This window comes from Wasmannia auropunctata, unplaced genomic scaffold, assembly GCF_000956235.1.
Source record: "Wasmannia auropunctata unplaced genomic scaffold, wasmannia.A_1.0 LD336071.1, whole genome shotgun sequence".
Classification (NCBI taxonomy): domain Eukaryota; kingdom Metazoa; phylum Arthropoda; class Insecta; order Hymenoptera; family Formicidae; genus Wasmannia; species Wasmannia auropunctata.
Genome location: NW_012026819.1, coordinates 2611940 through 2632714, shown reverse-complemented (window position 1 = coordinate 2632714; position 20775 = coordinate 2611940). Strand labels below are relative to the sequence as shown.

The window sequence follows — 20775 nt, the reverse complement described above, 5'->3', positions numbered from 1 at the left end:
CCCGGGGCTGCGGTGGTGGGTTGCCTGGTTGGGGTGTACCCGTGTTCTCCCTCCTCCACGGGGCCCAGGGGCCCCCTAACTCATCATCTCCAGGCTATCCCGAATCAGCAACAGCCGATCGGCTGCCGTGCCTGTTGCTGCGTGCATAGCAATCACCAGCCAGCTTCGGTCCAGCTTACCAGCCAGCGGGGCGGTCTATCGCTGAGGGTAGCGAGGGTGGCGTCCACCACCTCCGTCCGAGCCGCCCCCTACGCCCACCCCCAGCACCAGGGGCTGGGGCAGGAGTGCAGGTAATGATAAATCATTAAACATACATTGTAGCTTCACTTCGACACGTATTACTACCCCCTACTACTACTACCACTACTAGTACCACTACCACTACTTCTACCTCTACTACCACTACTACCACTACTAGTGCTACTGCTACGCTTCTACTCTGCTCGTCGTCGTCGTCGGCAGTACTTGACAAAAAAAAAATAATATAATAAAAGTAACGATATACACGTAGTAGCACGTCGAAATTTAAAAAAAATAAAAAACAAAAAACACGGTTGATGGAGTAAAGAAAGTTACCCAAAACCAAAAACGCACGAAAAAGGTGTAGGGAGGAGACGGGGGCATTGGGTGGAGGTGGTGCGCACATCCTCGGCAGCCCGATGCTGTTCGTCCCGTTCACGGTACCCACCTTCCCAGCGACGCATCATCAGTCGACTCATCCTGCGCATCAGTCGCATCATCAACAGCTGCAGGCCAACACCCAGAATCCGGTGCAGCAGCCGCAGCAGCTCACCCAGTTGAATCAGCTGAGCCATCTGAATCATCAGGGCATCGTGCCGGCGACGACCAATCAGCCGACTATACACAGCACCAGCTGTTCGCCGCAGCAACAAGCAACGACACCGAATAAGGTAAACGATTATATGATTGCTTGATGCAGCTATATGCAAAAGGAATGTTCCGAAAGTATCGGAGAACGTCGACTTATTATGGGAAATATACTTTGTAAATGACTCTCATACTGCGGAAAATAACATAATAATAATCGTATGTTGAATTCCGCTCTCCTATATGCGTTAATTATATTAGACACGCACATACGTATGCGTCAGGAAAAGAGCGCTATTATAATAGCACGCTATTGCATAGAAATGGAAATAATGGTTGATTATTATGTATAACATATGATTATCTGCACGTAAGCAGGTCTATAATAATCGAGTAAAATGCGTGCTTCATTTTATGAACTCTCGCTTAATTTTCTCTAATGCAATAAAGCGCATTCAAATCTCTTGATGATCTCAATATATCTTGTCTTATTATATTAACTATATATATAACCAATAAAGTTATTAGCATAATTTACAAAATGATGATGCTATAAGATAACATCAAAAATACTAGCAACAGTAATAATATAATAATAACGGGAAAAAAAATATATATATACATATATTACGTGACTTCTGAATATCAATGTCGGCTCAATAAATATCATTTACTCTAATATCATTGCTTTATTAAAGTCTCATTCTATAAATATCAAAAATTTGAATTCACTCAAATATAAATAATCGTCGATTATAAATAAAAAAATAAAAAAAAAACAATTAAATAACAATTATCTGTTGTATAATAATTACCGTATGCAAAACTCGTATACATCTCTTAACTTGAATATCAATTCTTTCATTCAATTAAAACTATATCTGCATTTGCAAAAAAATTTGTTCTATTCTTCTTGATACAATATTCTTTTATGAAAAAGTTTTATGAAAATTGAGACATACAGATATCCGTATAATCACAGTAGATGCATAGAAAGAAAAGCAAGTATAAAACAAACGAACTGTTCCAATCAAAATAACACAATATCCACGTCGTGTCTAATATCGCTTGTAATGTCAGTACCGCGACACAAAAGTTTCAAAGCTCACTAATAGATATTTATTAACACTGAGGCTGATAGCCACGATCTATAATCTATATAACGAGCAGGATTTCCCTTCTGGCCGTTCTACGAACTTGAACGACCTCTTCCTTACCGGTGTATCGCCCATGGTGTCGGGATTGTTTCTTCATTTTTCTCACCCTGCGCTTCCTCGCAGCCATGCGCTTTTATTATCCTGGCGTAGATTCAAGTCAATTTTCTTTAGCAAGCCATAACTCGTCGGAAGATTCTCCCGAGAAGTACGGCGGCCGATGCGCCATGGTACGAGTAAGACGTCACGATGTTGGCAGAGGGAACGCGGTTTAATTCTTGAAGTCTGGCAATCCGCGGGTGGTGCTTCCTTTTCCGGAGGATTCGTCTCCGTGTAGTCCCTCAAGCTGTAGCATAGTTTGGAAAGATCTTCAACCCTTTCCGCTCTTGGCGCCGGCACGCCAATGAGGAGAAAATATGTATCGCGCAAGTTATCAATTATAATGTGCTGGATTAAGAGAATTTCTACATAATATAGCTTCATTTATGAAAGAACATTCATTTTATAATATTAATTAATCGTCTAAAAGTTAAAAAATTCTTACGTTAATATCTATTTTACAAATAGAACATCTTTAATAAAACGTAAATTCAATATGTACTAATTTTTGCAAGAAGCTGCAATTGAAAAAAATAAAAATTTAAATTTGCAATTTTAATCAAAACATGTATCACATAAAAAGGATCCTTTTATGTTTGCAAAAAAATCGTTTATGAAATCTCGTTATGAAATCTCGTTATGAAATTTTGTATCAGCGATGTAGAAAGATTGATAGGCACTAAATCAATGAAAACGTTTATGTGTATTTAACGTACGCTATGCGAAACGTTTGATCAATAAACGATGTGTGAAGTGACTCTTACGTCACTCTATGTATATTACGTTGAGTATGCTATACATCTATTTCCATTATGCTGCATATAAGTACGCGTCGTGTAATGTCGTGAAAATGTCGCTGACTTAATATACGTAGCGAAGCCCGACACACTTGCACTATTACGAGCAACATTTACACATTACATATGTATATATGTATTATGTAATTTACATACGGTAATGTATACTCTGTTGTGTATATATATGTATATATATATACATAATATATATGATGTTATATATGCGCGAGCCACGACATCCGTATGTATTACAAATTCGGAGTGTCTACACGTGACTGTAAAATGTGTGTTCACGTTCTGTGTACACCGCTTCTTGAACTACACGTATAAATTTCTATAAGCTAGAATACCTGAATGTGCTCAAAAGATGAAACGTTAACTTGCTACACAATTTTTATTCAAGTGAAATTAAAGGATTTATTTAACACAATTCACAATTTGTTGTGAACTATATTGTTAGAATAAACAAATTATTTATGTTAGAATATATTAAATTATCTTTTCTTTTTAAATATAATTACTATATAACTTTCAAATAAAATTATTGTCTAACTTTTGATCGAATGACGACGCTCTGTTTCCAAGTTTCTAACTAGGCTAATTCAAATGCAATTAATTAGAAATTCATTTTTAAGTAAAAATCAGACACAGCTGTAGAATGTAATTCAGCTACAGTTATAGCTCCAGTTATAGTTTCATTGGGAAATAAAAAATTGGGATATAATTACAAGAGTTATAATATTGTTATATTCTTATGTATAATAATATACATAAGAAGAAATGCAATAACACTGTTGCCAAAGGTATCTGTCAATATTTAATCATGATTTGATAGCATTATCTTTTATTGATGTAATTTATTAAGTAAATTTATTCCAATGCGTCCCATAAATTTCTTAAAAATTATATCTATTTATTCAATATCCACAGTCATCTCATGTTTCACGCAAGCAGCTATTCTTTCTATTTACACAAAATAATCTCTATTAATTTCATGCAAAGAAATATAAACAGGATGAATGTAAATTTAAAACAGGTCTAAACTAATAACTGTTACCTCTGTATATAAATAAATTTTTACCTTATGATATATTTAAATTTGATAATTTTACTTATTAAACAGTATTAATATTATATAAAATATTACATAAAAAATTATAAAAAATGATTATTTAAAAAATACAATCATAATTATCGCCATCGAAGGAAAATTCGTAGGGGAAGTATCTTTGTAAAATAAGCGGAAGGCACTTTCTCATTCAATAAAGGGTTACAACTTTGCAGGTAGGCCTTTACGAAAGATGCGAAGTACGAAGAGCAATGAGGGGAAGTGGGGGAAAATACCAGAATTTCTAAAGCGAAGGAAATAGCTGCTAGTGGGTGGGGACGGGAGGCAGGAAGACTTTGAGAGTTGTTCGCGTAACTTTATTAATTAAAGGCCGTTAGTCCTTGTTGCTCGATACACCTTATATAGCCGCCACGGTCATGGTTCTCTCGTACAAAGAACAAGCTTCTCGTCCCTTTTCCTCCCCTATGCTTCTTGGCGCCTTCGTCAACGCGCTTATCCGCGTATCGATCATCGTCACTGTCCACTATAGTAAATAGTGCCTTGCGTTATTCCTCTATATGTATTGTCGCTTTTTCTCTCGCTTGCGTAAACAATCTCTTTTAGCACATCTTAATCAGTCCTTCTCTTAGCTTCATGAGATGAAATTCGAAATGCGTAATTAATAAAATTTCTTTTCAAGTGTAATGACAATAAGAGTTGCAGTAATCATTAAGCAATATAAATCGCTAAACAAAAAATGTGTTTGATAATAATGTAACATAAAGATATTGATATTAGAAATATTAATTACAACTTTTATACAACGAAGCGATTATCAAACTCTTATTTTAATTACATGATTTAAGTCATATAAGTATTAACTAAACTATTATTTCTTACATAAGTACATTCTATTATGTTAGTAAGTTGGAAAGTTATTTGCAAACTATAGTGCAACTAATTTTCATTAAGTATATCACTAATTGCAATTAATCGGACAATAATTTGGTGATACAAATAGAAAAACTACATTTCCGAGTATTTATGAATGTTTTGGTCAAGAATTTTTTAAAATTTTTTATTCATTACTACAACATTTTTTTTTTGTTATTGAAACGCTAATGTGTGAAATTTTATATTGATTTATATAATAATCTGTTTTTACTATAATTGATGAATGAAAAGCATTCAGGTAAAAAACTGTTATAGAAATAACTTTTAAAAAGTTACAGTTTTGTGATTATAAAATTTTTTATTGATGCCATCGAATTGTTTCTCGATTAGTGACATTTTCATCGTTCATATACGTTTTGCCGTACAGAAAAGATAAAATATGGGCTGTGCGTATATTATGTTTTGATCTACGTTGTTTTCTCTTCAGTTTTCCTCCTCACATGTGATCAAATGTACAGTTACATCATCCCGTAGTGTCATGATTCAATGTGATATCGCGTGTCCACGGAGTGTTAAACTGAAAGACAAGTACTGAGCGTTATCGAGGGTTCTTCCTATCACGCCGTAGAAAAAGGCGACTCATTCGCGCCACTTCATCGTCTTATGTCCTCCGCTGTTGCCACCGACGCAACAGCTCCGACATCCATCATCGTCACCATCGTCGTTTTTCGCGCAAAGAAAGTATCTCACGATTGCCGCGCGCAATATCACACCGCGTACGAATTCTTTTTGCGTTGTGCAGCGTTGTTACTTTACGAGTCTGCAGTTCCGTTAGCACCGCTGCGCGGGAAACATCGTGCGAAAAGATAATTACGAGTCGGTTGGCAAACGTAATGTAAAGAGGTACAAAGACGTATCCGACAAAGGATAACCGGTTGGCACTTGTCATAATTAGAAAATTGCTTTTTGCATGATAAAAAAAATGCGCTGCGGCAAAGAAGAAAGTGCAGAAGGAACTCATTACTGGGGGAGGGTGTGTAGGGTTGGGGTGGATCGTGTGCCTCGTCTGCCTACCTGTCTGCGCGGGAACGACGCGACTGAAGGGTGCTGGATAGAGCCGGGTGCCGGGTGAGTGGGACATTCGCGATGGGCGACGGGGGAAGGCCACGCGTTTTCAAGGGAAAGCGACGCGGCGGAGGTTGCCGGCGATGGCCAGGGGGTGTGCCGCACGGGGAGAAGATCAAAGCACTGGAGATGATTTCATTACGACACGCCACTCGTCTACTACGTTGAAATATCAAAAGAGTGGCGGTCTCACACAAGTATGGCAGTCGGCGACGCGGCCCGACGCAGCGCGTGGAAGTTTTCTGCACAATGCTCTCTTCTTGTCGGGCTAAAGAGACTGACAAAACTCGCGGGGCAAGGGAAAGGTAATACAGCGCAAAAAAAAAAAAGAAAGTCTCGGGGGCGCGAGACAACCCTTCGCGTTTCTGATTTCAAACTCTGCTCTATTTGCCCAGAGGGAGGAATATTATTAGCTCAAGCTGCCGTCTATTGTCGAAATAAACTTGATCGTATTGCGGGGTGAGGATGGGTGTCCAAGGTTGTTGCTCTCTCGCGTTTAAAAACTTCGAATTGATGAACAATCAACTCTATAGAAATCAATTACTTTAAATTGTATTAGAAAAACTCAATTTAAAATCTTTAATACACCAATATAAGACTTTTTTTTTAAAGAGTAATTGTGTAAAAAGCTAACAAATATTGCATTAGCGAAATCAAGTTTATTAAATATGCGAAATGTAAATAATTAGATTGGTTTTATTTACTTTTTATTAATTTGAGAATAATTTTGATATTGACATAAAAATAATTATTTAAAGAACATTAATAGAAAAAAGTATCAATTTAGGGGAAAAAATGTACAGAATTGCTAGCTAGATTTATCATGCATCAATATATATATATATATATATATATATATATATATAAAATGGGTATGTATATGTGTGTGTTTCATTCTAAATTATGTTATTCAGTTTATTATAAATTATTACAAGAATTATCAATGAAATTGAACAGAAAGTGAATTCTTGTATCTGTCGTTTGAAATTTTAAAGCGTTAGTGCTAGATTAAATCACTTCCGCCTCAATTTTAATTATGTCAAACTAATCTCGCACCCGAGATTCGTTAATACCGCGCACTTTTGACCGACCGAGTAAATTTTACAAGCCTTTGTATTTTTAATGTCCCTATCCCGACCTTCTATCCGTTCGCGCCCTATCTCGCACAAGCTTAACGATGGGCGCGGAGAAAATCGCAATCACCGGTTTCGCCCGCGAGGTATGCCGCGCAATTTTTCGTGATTTCAATACACGGGAACATTCTCAGATCAATGTGTAAAGTCGTTTAGAGCTCTCTCTTTCTCCCACGCGATCGCGTGTGCGCCGCCGAAGGCTACGCCAGCTGGACGAGCCAGTAATTAAAACGAAATTCATAAAAAGGAACGGCCGCACGGTCCGTAATGGATACAACATAATGGATACAAGGCACAGCGGGGGGGACCATCATAAAATTTTACAAATGAGCGTGTGCCCAAGCGGTGGCTTACGCGGAGCGTCGGCGCGGCGGAGGGAGGGGTGCGGAGAAGGCCAAAATAAAAAAAAAAGGGACATGCACCGAGAGCAGGGGCAAAAACCACACCGAATAGCGCTACGCCGCCGCTGCCGCCGCCGCCGCGGTGGTGGTGCTTGCTCTTTCTCCGCTTTCTCTATTCTCCCCCTGCGTCTCCGCCAGCACCGCGCTGCTCCCGTACCGCAGATACAAACAAACAGCAGCGGGTCATATAGGCGAAGTAACAAATGCCGGACATTTACATTTAGCAGCGAGGGTTCTGCCACCGTGAGCCCACTCTCTCTCCCGCCTCACCCCCTCACCCCCGTCACCATCCCCGTTCGTGCCCCCGCCGCAATCCCCGCGCTTTCCGACGACGTCTCTTTTCCACCAGTTCTCCAGTCCGCGTTCGCTTCCTCGCACGCGCGTTCCCGCTCGCGCGGATCGCGCCCGGTAACGAGGGCGCACGTGTATGCAACTTTATTATGTACGATGGTTTCCCCCCACCGCACAGTCCGCACAGTTAGCTCTGGGCCGGGCTTCCTGGCACTTGCAAATTTTCCGCTTTTAAATGTTAATTTCGACGTAATCGATGACGCCCGCTACCGCATGGATGCTGGCGTACTCTCTCTATCTCTCGTTCTCTGCCTTTGCCTTACTCTTTTCATCCTTGCCGAATTTGACCTTATTCTTGAATCTTCCATTGTTTCTTAACACGAATCTCTTTGTTTCGTTAATTAGAATACGCTGTGTATGCTATTATATCTCGCTCTTTATTCTTCTAAAAACCGTTAGATTTGTACTATTTACATTTCCATTTATTATAGTTTTGGAGTGCACTATCTTTTTGCACATTCTGTACGATCTATAATTAATCTTAAAGAGTTTGTTCTAGGCTGGCATTATTATTCTATTAGCAATTATCTTCTGTCTGATAGTTTGTTGCGGTAGAACTATAGAATATAGTATGGATACACATGAATCGATACGTCGAGATTACACAAATCTTAAGTAGCTAAACTGTGCTCGGGTCGTGAAATTTTTATATTGCATGTTGCTACAACGAAGAGTAAAGTTTATAAATTCAATGCGAGTACGTGTAGGTATATAAAACGATATGACCGCGTTAATTCTGCTTAAAAAAAATAGTCTATTCACTCCATCAACAACATTTGAACGTGACTTTCATAAAAGACGTAATCATCGCATGAAAACGATCAGTAGAAGCTTTATATGCATATAGGGTGCGGCATCTGATCAAGAAATATCTGATCAAGCTCAATTCCAAAAATAAAATAACAATATAATTAAATAGGAGAAACGAAAATAAGATCACATCTAAAATATATTATCTATACAATATATTAATAAAATTACTAGATTTATAAAAAAATATTAATGGATGGTCTGAAATGTCTGAAAAATTTGAAAACTGAAATAGAACATACTTTTAGTTTTATAAATATAATGTTAAAACTGTAAAATATAATATCTATTATGAAAACTGTTAAAAAAATAAAATGTATATAATTTTTATAAAAACTTTAATAAATTATATTTGAGATACGTCTAGATTAACAAAACATTTTACTATATATTTTATATTTATTTATTCATGTTTGTTACTTTATTTTATTTTTTAACAAAATTTGACAATGTGGTCATATTAAGACTCTCAATTAAGTTTTTAAAAGATATTGATAGAAAATACAAACTCGGATTTTTCATATAAATCATATAAATCTGTCGGATAAAACAACGAGATAATTTTAAGTAAAATTGACACACGATCTTATCAATTACGCTAAACAGCACGCTTAAATTCCGATGTCCATCGAGCAATACCATACTACGAAATACGTCGTGCATGATTGTTAATTCGATCAACATGGTAAACGTGACAGAAAATTGATGTGTTCCATGTATCCAAGTAGCTAGATATCTGAACGATATCTCCAGCTAATACTGACAACCGATCCTTAGCCATTCAGGGAATAACGGATATGCTTGGCTGCCTGATAACTACGAGTGTCCAATTATTTCCCGTTAACCGTCCGATTGTCGTCCATTCCGATGCAATGATACTTCTACTTCGAAATAAGCGATGCAACGATGGCGTCGCCTCCGACAACTCCACTTAATATAATTATAAAGTATCGATCCAATTTTGTACAAGCCAAAGAGGGTGGAAAGTAGAAGATTACTAAACGTTTCGACTAAAGTCATTAGTCGATCTTTTAATAGGTTTAATATTTGGTTCGTTTGTGTTTGCGCGCATTCGCACGTCTGTGTGTACAATATAGTCTTTTATACGTAATAATTTATTATAATAAAATATGAATATATTATATGAATGGAGTTGGTGAATGAATCGATGCAGGGAAACTTTACAATTAGCATTTGAACTTGACCCAAATTTAACTCAGCTGTATATGTAATCTCTTTTTAATCGAGATTTATTAAAGCATTACCATTCTATATATTCTATCAATTCGATAAGATGCTCGCGACGGTCGATTAAATTGATCAATGCCATATAACATACATCTGCTATACGTACGGCAATTAAGAAAACAAAAAGAGAATCACGAGGCGGAGAAAGCGGCAGAAAACAAAACGGCACCGGCTAAAAGAGGTCGGAAGGGGAAGAACGTGGGCAACATACGAGGGTCAAAGGGTGGAAATGGGCGTTGGGTGGTGGCGGCAGCGGCGGAGGTGGAGCGACTCGTTATGCACGAAACGCATTACTTTTATCTCGGGCAAGCCGAGAGTGGCGCCGAATTGCAATCAATTTTTTGTCTTTCTTCTTCAGCCGCACTCATCGCTCACCCTCTGCCTCGCACGGCCCCATTCTATCCGCGGTCCACTCAGTTCCGTTCCTTTTAGTTCCGTTCTGAACTGATCCGTGCCTGCGCCGCGCCACGCCGCGCGCCGCGCTGCACCGCGCCGGGCCGTGTTTCGTTCATTCGTTCGTTCGTTCGTTCGTTCGTCCGCTCATTCGTTCAGGATGGCTGGCGTTACCCCGTGCAACCGGAATTTGCATCCGGGATCCCACTATTTGCATTTCAATTCCGCGAGACTCTCGCTACCGCTGCCACCGCCGCCGCCGCTGCCAAACGGCGGGTACAAACATAAATACGAATTCAAGGGTCCACAGGCCACTATATACCGCCTGACATCGCCGGCGAGTCAGTGCTCTTGTTACGCCTAGTTACTAACCACCGTCCGATTTCCTGCACCAGTTACCCATTATCAAATCAACGAAGAAGCTCGATTGATCGATAAATCAAAAGGGATTATGCTTGCTTTGCCAAGTAAATATATTTTCAATAGACATTTTCTTTAAAATTGCCCTTTTTTTTATAGAATATATAGACTTTTATAGAATTGATTTCAATATAGTATTTAGAATTTTAAAACTTTTTCTACATCATATACTGGTCGTATAAAAAAGATGATGATTTATTGTTCATGCATAAAATAACTCTTATAGTTCGAACGTATTAAATTGTCATGAAAAGCGTGCGAGAAATGATATACGTACTTATAATATCAACGAAAAGTCTGTTCACACACATAAATGCAGATTATACTATAATGCTCGCGATTAGAAGCATAACAAAAACGCTAATATCAACATAGCTCCGAACCTCGTAGCATGATATATTCCATGATTTATCTATGCCGCTAAAGAGGATTTATCCTGTGTACATAACATAAGTCAGTTGACTACAGCGATTAGTAGCATACTGTACTTGAATTCTGCAGCGATGTTGGCTTATAGCGAATTCCTTAGCTGCACATATTTTATTGTAAAGCCCATTATAAACTTTATGTTCAACAAATGATTAACATCCTTCAACCTAATGTTTAAAGTTCGGACACTGTTTTGCCGCGATTAATTCTATACACAATGCGTCTCTTCAGTTGTCGAAAGGGATCGATATCTCGCGCTGTTTATCTTTCAGCGCGACGTCACGCGTCGGCCAGTGATTACGATGGCATTCCGAATAAATAATGCAAAACACCATCGATCTATCTTAAACAGTGCGCATAATTCTTTCGCAATATTTCACGTCTGCGGAGCATCCGCATCCCCGTGTCATCTTCCGCGAATAAATCTTCGAGTATAACCGCGCCATATGGTCGCATAGCAAAAACATTAATGCGACGCTTTTCCTAACGTGTCCACGTCGGAGTACCTGCATCCGGTGATTTATCGACGCTGATACACGATAGTAGCCGCGTATCGCATCGGTATAACTAACCCCTTCATTCCGGAAGGCCCCTAAGGCGATGCTCTCTTCGCCGCTCACACGGTCCGATCGATCACACGTACTTGCTCTCTCGCGCGCCCTGCCGCCGCCGCCGCCTCCCGCCGTTCTTTCTCTGTCGCACTTACTTTCTCGTGCGTCGAGCTGGCCGATCGTGATCGTCAAAGGGTCGCTCACTCGTAATCAGTCGTGCGAGGGCTCACGCACGTTCTACCGCGACTATCGGGGTCGTTAACCCCCCACCTCCGCGCCCTTTCCGCGCTATTCCACCGGTCGATCTCTCTGCAACAACATGCAGACCCTCGTCCAGAGTCGATGCCTGCCCTCGAACCCCTTTCACAGGCAGCTGGATCTCAGGTGAGACGTGAACGAACAAAAGAAAATAAGAGTGGGGGTGAAATAAAAATAAAGATCATGCAAGAGGTATCCGTGCGTGTAAGCCCTTCGCTGAATTCGCGGGTGGTCCGATACTTAGCATTTTGCACGTGTGCATAGATATATATAGCTAGCCATGAATCTAATCCCCTTCGCGAATGTAAATATCTACCGTTAATCTTCTACAATATGATATAATGTTAAAAAAAAAAAGAAACCAAAAAAACTATGGAAGAAAGAAAACACTAAGTCCGAAATGTATGTACTTGTAATCCGTAAATAAAATATACATTCATAATGCTTAAAACTGATTTAGCGAATATATGTAACACATGTCTTCTCAATGCTCTTCTCACACAGAAGAGTATCCCCGCGTTTCTCAGCGGAATAGAAAAGATATGGGTCGCCGTTCTCCGCAAAAATCGAAAGAGACAGTTTTGCGAGGCTTAAGCTGCTTTGCGCGATCACAGGTGTACTTTAGTAACGTATCATCTCGCGTCGACCACTGCGGAGAGCCGCGGGTTTTCACCGTGTTATCCCCGCTTCTCTTCGGCATCCCCGTTCCACCGCCTCGTCCGCGGGAAAGTAGCGCGGTAGAAAGCCGAGGGCAACGGGAGTAGATTGCAAATGAGAGCTTTTGCAGTGGCTATATTTCTTGCTGAGGTTTTTAATCCTGCGTGCAATGCGATGCCGGCCCGACAGGCAGAACCGTCCAAGCTTTGCCCGTTCCCTTCCACCTTTTTTTTCCTTTTTCACCTCCGCCCCCACGGTTACCACCCTTCTCCGTCGCCTTTGCTTCACTCGAGTTTTCTTTTGGCGTGACCGCTCTTTCCGCCAAGTGCTCGCCGCGTATAAAATATTCGCTCGCATTGTATTTGCATACTTATATATAACTCGGTGCATGATAGAAGGTTTGTATGTACTTTGTGCCTGTTGAAACGATCTCAGACAGTGATATTTTATTACATATACGTTCACGTGCGCGCGGACATATATCAAGATTGTGATTTCGATTTCGAATGAATATCATCACTTTAATTTGTCTATCAAGTAATGTCAAATTAGCATAACAATTATGTAATAAAGACCTGTTTTCAATCTTAGAACCATATTTCATTTAAATTATAAAACACTTGAATTGTCTTTTATAAGTAAAGATTTATAAATAAAGATTTTTATGTCGGAGAACGCAAGTTTTTAAAAGTTTTTTTTACACGACAAAATTGAACAATACTTACACGATTTATAAAATATTATTTTGCACGAATTGATAAATTAGTTTAGAGTTTTTTATAATTTATTTACGAATTTTCCAGATGTGCGGATAAACGTGCGCGTAATCAATTTTAATTTCTTTTTTATATTAATATTTTAATATAATATTTAACTTGATTTTAAAATTTTTTAAATTAACATTTTATTTTTGACTCTACTTCTCTTATCTTAATTTGTGGCAATTGTAAATGCTGTATTTGTGGCAATTGTAAATACTGTATGTAGGAGAAGAGTGAGAAAGAAAAATAATGCGCAAAGAATGAACGGATGATTCTAACGTTCAATGCGCTCAGGCTTTCAAAACAATCGTATTTCCGTCGACAATTCAACCGTTTATGAGTTTTCTGTGTCGCAGCTAACGTTTGTCTACGAGACATATTTTCTGGTTTGCGAGAATGTGATATCTCCCATGAGAGAAAAGCTGGAGCACCTGCTTGCTCCCAAGTTGGTCCTAACGCAATACCATGCGCATTGTACTAGAAACTAGCCATTCGAAAACTATCGCACATATTCCGTATACATGTATACAGTTTCGCGATAAGCGTTATCTCGTTAAATTTCAATGCATCATTAATTCCTAAAATGCGTACCAAACCCATCGATCACTGATTAGTACATTAAAAAATAAGAGAATAATTTATCAAAAGAATATGATTTAAAATAAACTTTGCCGTATGCAATAAAGACAATAGTATTTACTTTTACCATTATTATTAATTTTATCTTGATACAAAATTTTTATATAAAGTATAAAAGAACAGTTGCAAATTAATCTTCGTAATTTTTATTTCTTAAATATTTAATAAGATATTTATATCTTCACAAAGTATTTAAAATTATTTTAACTATTTCGGTAAAAGACTTGGATTAATATAATTATAATATTAAATAATACATAATGAGCAGAGTAACATTTATTCAAATAATTTGAAATTATAGTTTTTCGAATACATTAATCATCGAGGCAATAATCAGATAATCGTTAGCCAAGTCTAAATTTATTTCATCAGTATACAGTTGGCTTTCAGTGTTCGATGATAATAGGATAATCGATGAAACTGTCACCTCGTACAAGAGGCGTTTCGATAGGCGGGATTCTGTCGTATTTCAACGAGACAAACCAAAGCCACAGTACGCAGCGTTAAATAATTGCTTGGTATCCGTTCGATTCTCGAGGGTGATTCGGATGGTAGGGTTGCCGATGGAACGGGGACGAAGGGGGGTTGCACGAAATGGAAAACCACGAAAAAAATTGAAGCAACAAAGAGGCAGGAAAGAGGAGTGAGAGAGCGAGAGAAAGGGAGATAAGCGATAAACGAATCAACGATCGTCAGCCACAGGCTAACCACCGGCCGTACCCGGGCACTCGGCGCCAACGAGAAATTGAAAATAGAAATGTTTAATTGCCCGAAAACACACAAAGCGCGCTTTGATGTAACGTTTTAAATTTTTCGGTACATCCCTAGTGATCATTTTCGATTAACACGTTCTAACAAAGGAATCAACCGTCAAAGAATAACCAAGACATTTAATTGAAATAGAAAATCTTGCCAGTTGTACTTTGAAAGGAATTTACAAAAAGAAATAGGAATCTTTTGACTCTGTTGTTATTTAATCATAAAGCTATTTATTTATATCCATTAATTAATATCATCACAAACGCAAATTTGATATGTGTTATACTGTATGCATTATACTGTACAAGTTAATTTAAAAAGTCATAATAAATTTATAAGATAGGAAACACCTGGCTGTTTCAGTATGACAAATAGATCACACGGATAGAGGATGTCAGGTAAGATAGGAAAGTCTCTTGAGAAATTGCCATAGACACGGGAATGTGACGAAGGCTCGAGTCCTCTTAAGCCGAGGATAAATACAGGAATCTTGTTATTTCGCTCAGCAACCGAGAGACGATCTTCCTCACGGAAGGAAGCCGAGGACATACATTAACCCTATACGTATTTATCTTCCGGCACTAAAGCGTGTTACGAGTATTTCCTTCCATGGAATATCAGCCAAGTTAATTAACCACGCCAAGAATCGAGCGATGGCACACATTGGCATACGTAATAGAATTACGTTTAACTGCGTGCACTTTGCTCTCAAGTTGAAGCTTACAATTTGCATGTACTTCGTGCTAACTGTAAATTTTTATAATTATGTTTGTTTAAGGATTTTTAGTCACAAGATTAGATATCTTAAAAAATATTTATATACCTTTAGTGGATTATTACTTCATTCTCTCTTAAAGAATGATCATCTGGGAATATCAAGTTTATCAAAGAATTAAAAAAAAAATTCAATCGCCTTGATTATCACAAATCATGAACATTTTTTGATTTACGAAAATATGTTCGCAACCCTACTGCGTAACAAAAAGGTCTCCTGGAGCGTGTCTTCAATTTTACCTAATAAAATAGGACGTAGCGCCTTGTTAAGCCACCCTTTGGCGCTTGCTAGTAAATTAATGAGCTCACTGCAACACTACACCGTACAAACCCTTATACCATCTCCTAGCCACCCTAAGGCCCACCACCTCTCTACACCACTGCCAGTCTACCCGCTTTGCGCTCTGCTCGGTCTACTCTCGAAACCAGCATTAAATCATACATCAGCGAACGATGCGGCCAGGGGTGACGGGAACGGGGTTGAGCTAAAGTAAAACCGGGAAATCCAGGACGAGTGAAGAGGTGTCGCATCTACTAATAATCAACCGGAATTTGAAATTCTGTGCGTGGTTTATGGTTATGGCAGGGGGTATGTTGCAAGAATTACTGCAAAATTTAATCGCTTCTAAGAGATGATCATATTTGATGTAACTGATTTATGAAGCAAGTAAGAGAGTGTCCACGCGAGTTTGTGTAACGTGCGGAGATGTAAAAGGTTAAACGGCAGCAGTATTGATTTCTCTTTTTAATTTCTTTTATTAAATTGGATTTAATATTATTTTTCAAAACCATAACACACACACATAGCACTCACACACGCAGCATTTTAATAAAATGTTGATGCATATAACAAAGTAATTTTTTTTTCAAATAACAAGGTAAAATTTAACTAATTACAAATAAAGTAGTAATATATAATTACGTACTGATTAAACTTAATTGCGGTATGTCTTACTTTTTTTGCAAATACATTGGATATCGAGTTCGAATACAGACGCGAATTTTTTACACATAATAGAGAGGAAGGAATACGCGTTATCCCGAAGATGGCCCAAGTGCGGTCAACTCGTGTAATCCTCTTTAAAACCGACAAGAATTAACTTTAGCACATCGCAAATTCGCACCGCATTTCACGGCTCTTATGAATTTAAGCGCCCGCCGTACTCCCGGGAGGTGCAAAGGACGCCGGGAAAGGGTTCATGTGTGGTTACGGAAGAGAAATCCGTAGAGGAGAAAGGCGGAAGTAATGAAAATGCTGGAGTACCTGCGAAGTAGAGACAGAAGGGAGAAAGTAAAGAGAAATGGTATCGAATTAGAAATGAAAGCAAAACAAAAATAAGATGAGAAAGCAAATAAAGAAAGTAGCAATAGATGAAGAATAATTGTCTTGCCAACTAACTTTGTTTATACAAAAAACTTATGCATTTTATCAAACATATAAAAAATAATACTTACATTTTATCATGAATATAAATGAAATAAACTCACTTTTTCCACGCGGTTATGCAATACGGAGTACAAAGCTGAAAAATGGTTTAAAGGCAGAAAGTGTAAATGTTTTATTAAGACTAATTAATTAAATGAGTGACGCGTTGAGAGAAAGATGTAAATGTTGACAGCGTGGCAGATGCACGAGGGGAATGCACAAAGATCTCCAGATGTTGCGGAGAGACGACAAAAGGAAGTACTGATGGTATAATATGGTGTCGCGGCTCTTAGTTTACGAGAATGTCGCAAAGCCGGTTTGTCTTCTCTTCCAACGCCGCGCCGCGCCGCGCCGCGAGCCGAGTCGTTCAACTTTGTTAGTTCAGTCATTTTTCATACCGCGAATGAGAGTGCTGATTTTGTGTTACCAAAATGCACACCGGCCGAAAGTAATCAATTACTTTCTGCTAACGATCGAAGCATGCCTGTGATTTGCGCGCCCGTATATAGCCGTCATCGTGAAAACCGCACGTGTGCGCAGCCGTGTACATACCCGCCGCGCATATACATGGACACGCGTGTGTAAATGATTTCACTGTGATTAAATTCCAACCGCGAATCTTGCGGTTCTGATGCGGAGTGCAAAGTAACTTATAATGCATAATCGAAAGCCGGTTAATGTATTGTTAAGACTTTGGTCTACCAACAATCTAGCCTCGTAAAACTCGCAACATGTCATCGCATACTAAATTTAGGCCGCTTCTGTGACTAGCATGTGACCCGACAGTATTCATCGAGATTATTATACGTCATGTACACAGTACGCCGTGGGTGCTTATTAATGTCGTTCCTGCATCATCGATCAGACCTACCGGCAGCGTGGAAGAAAATTGGCGCGCGCGGGCGCGGTTACGAAACTTTAAATAAAGCGCCGAGCAAATTCGACGAGACGCTATTTTTAAGACTTTAAAATTATTCTACAAGATTAATTTTATCTTAAGCCCATAGTGGCATGTGAATGATAAAGAGTTATCGGTGCTTTTTAGTCAGAATATGATTATCTTGATTTGTATACGTTGTATGAATTAATAAGTCATACAGCGTTTACATAATTCTACCTTATGATAATTTATTTTAATAAATAACATCAAATTAGAATTCACATATTAGTGTTTGTACAACTGATATAACATTACTCAACAACTAATTGATCAGCCATAGCTGTTGGTGTCATCATGTTAAAATTAGTAAAAGGGTTTTTGCTCAAAATTCAAAACAATGCTGCGTCCGAATATAGCTCACAGAACTTTCAGCTGACAGAGCGGGTAAAAATTTTTTGATAAAATTCTTGGAATATATCCTTCCTGCATTTTTTGAATTCAAAAACTTTAGATTTTATCACAACACTGAAGCTTAAATGGAATTGCAGAAATAACTGATGCTGATTCTTCACTATTATCTTTCTCAATTATGCTACGCATTTTAATACTTCTCTTGTTAAAACAAGGATACCCTTGTCATGAATATATTAACATTTTACCCACATAATCATGATAAACGTTGGTAATCACAGGAAGTTCCCCGCGATTGATTTCCGCGTACGAATCACCGTTTACTGCAATTTTCCTGCTATGCCAGACCAACGTGACACGGCGCCGCGCGCGCGTTTACATCGAATTTAATTAATCCGTAGATGATCGCACACAGTAATTCGCCACGTACACCGAACCAACCCCATTCTCCATCAGCTTTTCCATTCCATTCTCCGCTAGACCCAGCCGTAGTCGCTTCGCGGGCTACGCCGGCATGCACACCGAATGCGGTTGTGCCTGCCTATCTCGGTTGACAATCTATCAATTAATTAACGAAAATTACGCTCTTGCTAAATTAATACCAGGGACCCGTTTCTACGTGTGCTGGCGCGGCAATACGCCGTGCCGGCGCCGCGACGCGCCGATTGCGATGCTCGTGCGCTGCTGCGGCCGCAACCGGGCGACAAGCGCCGGCGGTGCAGCCTCGCCGCGAATTACCGGATATCTTAATGAGTACCGTAATTAATACGGACACAGATTGGGAGAACGTTCGAGGGTGCGGGGTTAGATAGCGCTTAACCAGAACGTACGGGCTTTGTCACGGACGTGTACAAGATAACCGTATATCTGCTGTGAAATGCAAACCAGCCCGTCGACCATCGTGGACCTCCCCTGCTGCGCTATCTGAGAACGGTATTGCGGTACATCGCCACCGTGAAGTATACGAACGGCCGCACAACGGATACGTTTCACGACGTTATTTGCATTAATGATGGGAACGCGAGCTATGACTGCAGCTTCTAACATTTCGATCCCGTGCTCGGAGAAAAATAAATCAAATTAAGGTGGAAGTTAATTAGCGTCGGAATTAATTAGATTATGAGATACTCGCCTGACATAAAATATGTGATCTGCCGCGGACGTACATTTATGCGCCGCACCACCTAAATCATATTTAAATGGTGGATGCTGCAACTAATTTCGAGAACGTCCGATAAAATGTGATACCTATTTATTCGCGCCGGATAATTTTGTCGCATAAATTGAGAATGGAAACGTGGTGTGGTGTTTGATGACTATCGTAATGATAAAAAACAAACGTGTATAAAAAAAAACAAAGTCATTAAACATTCCAATAGAGTTGGTGTTCTTCTCGAATCAAAATCCAAGACACTCTGTTCCTTCTCCGGCGCGCTTTTTATTTTTGTTCGTAATCACTTTCATTGAAAGGATGCAGAGTTGAAGCACGGAAGTTTCACGTAGCCCCCTTACACGATGCAATCCTCTCGATCCGCGTCGCGCCTTCCAACGCTAGGCATCTAATAAATATTAACAAGAACCGCGACGAGATGGTAATCCACGGAAGTTCTTCTTTGTGGATGGACTGCGAAGAAGATGTAAAACGGGGAAAGAGAGCGATGGTGTGAGGCAATGAGTAGTAAGGCAGCAGCGGGGAGACTGAGAAGCTAAGTAACACGATAACGCGATGCGGTGAAAGTTTGACAATATTCTTCTTCTTTGATTACCGTTTCTGTAGCTATTGAACTCGGTCTCGTATATTTCATAAATTCATTAATATTTTCCCAAACTTAATTTACATAATCTCGGCTTAATAATTCCAAATCGTGACTATTTATTACAATTATCAATTTAATCAATTTTAAATATTGCAAATCCTGACGTCTACACTTCCTCGTTACGCTGCAGTATGAAGTAACATTTTACTTTGTGATTACCAAAGCCTAAAGTATTGTAAAATAAATTGAAACATACAGAAACTTGCTGTATTGACGTCTCCCTAGTCACGATTGTAGTTGTACGTTGGTTAACAAATCACTATCACAGATAGAACGTACCAATAAAAGTTGTATCGCGTTAACGCGACGGTTTCCGAACTCAATCTCTCGAGACGCTCTTTTTCTCGCCGGCAGGTAGAAAGCGCGGTGCTAATACCGTGTAAGCTTCTTATTTTCCTGCCACCTTTCGAAATACTTCTTCACAACGTCCCTTCCTGGAAATACGATCGCGGCCACGAAATCTCTTTACCTTTTTACGACTCCGGCCGCCCCATCGCCACCTCATCGCCGGAACGGCTCCACGTCCTTTATCTTCCTGCACCTCCTGAGTCGGATGTCGCTCACGGAAATGGAATTTCCGAGTAGAGTCGCGCAAAAATTGATTCGTTTAACCCGCTCATTGTGCTCGGCCAGATCTGACAAGCTGCTCGTTGGATGGGCGAAGGGCAGAGAGCCGAAAATCGTGGACCGTGGTTTCAATTCGGGAGGGGGG

General features: G+C 39.2%; 1 protein-coding gene across 3 annotated transcripts in view; it reads left to right on the top strand.

Annotated features, from left to right (window-relative positions):
* The first annotated feature begins 417 nt into the window (after window positions 1-417).
* The window catches only part of LOC105449927 (TOX high mobility group box family member 3-like), a 177209-nt gene continuing 156851 nt past the window's right edge, over window positions 418-20775 (top strand). For all 3 annotated transcript variants that reach the window (XM_011689397.1, XM_011689398.1, XM_011689399.1), the window contains exon 1: window positions 418-911. In XM_011689397.1, the coding sequence (XP_011687699.1) occupies window positions 660-911 (252 nt within the window). In that variant the 5' untranslated portion in view covers window positions 418-659. The remainder of the gene's footprint in view (window positions 912-20775) is intronic.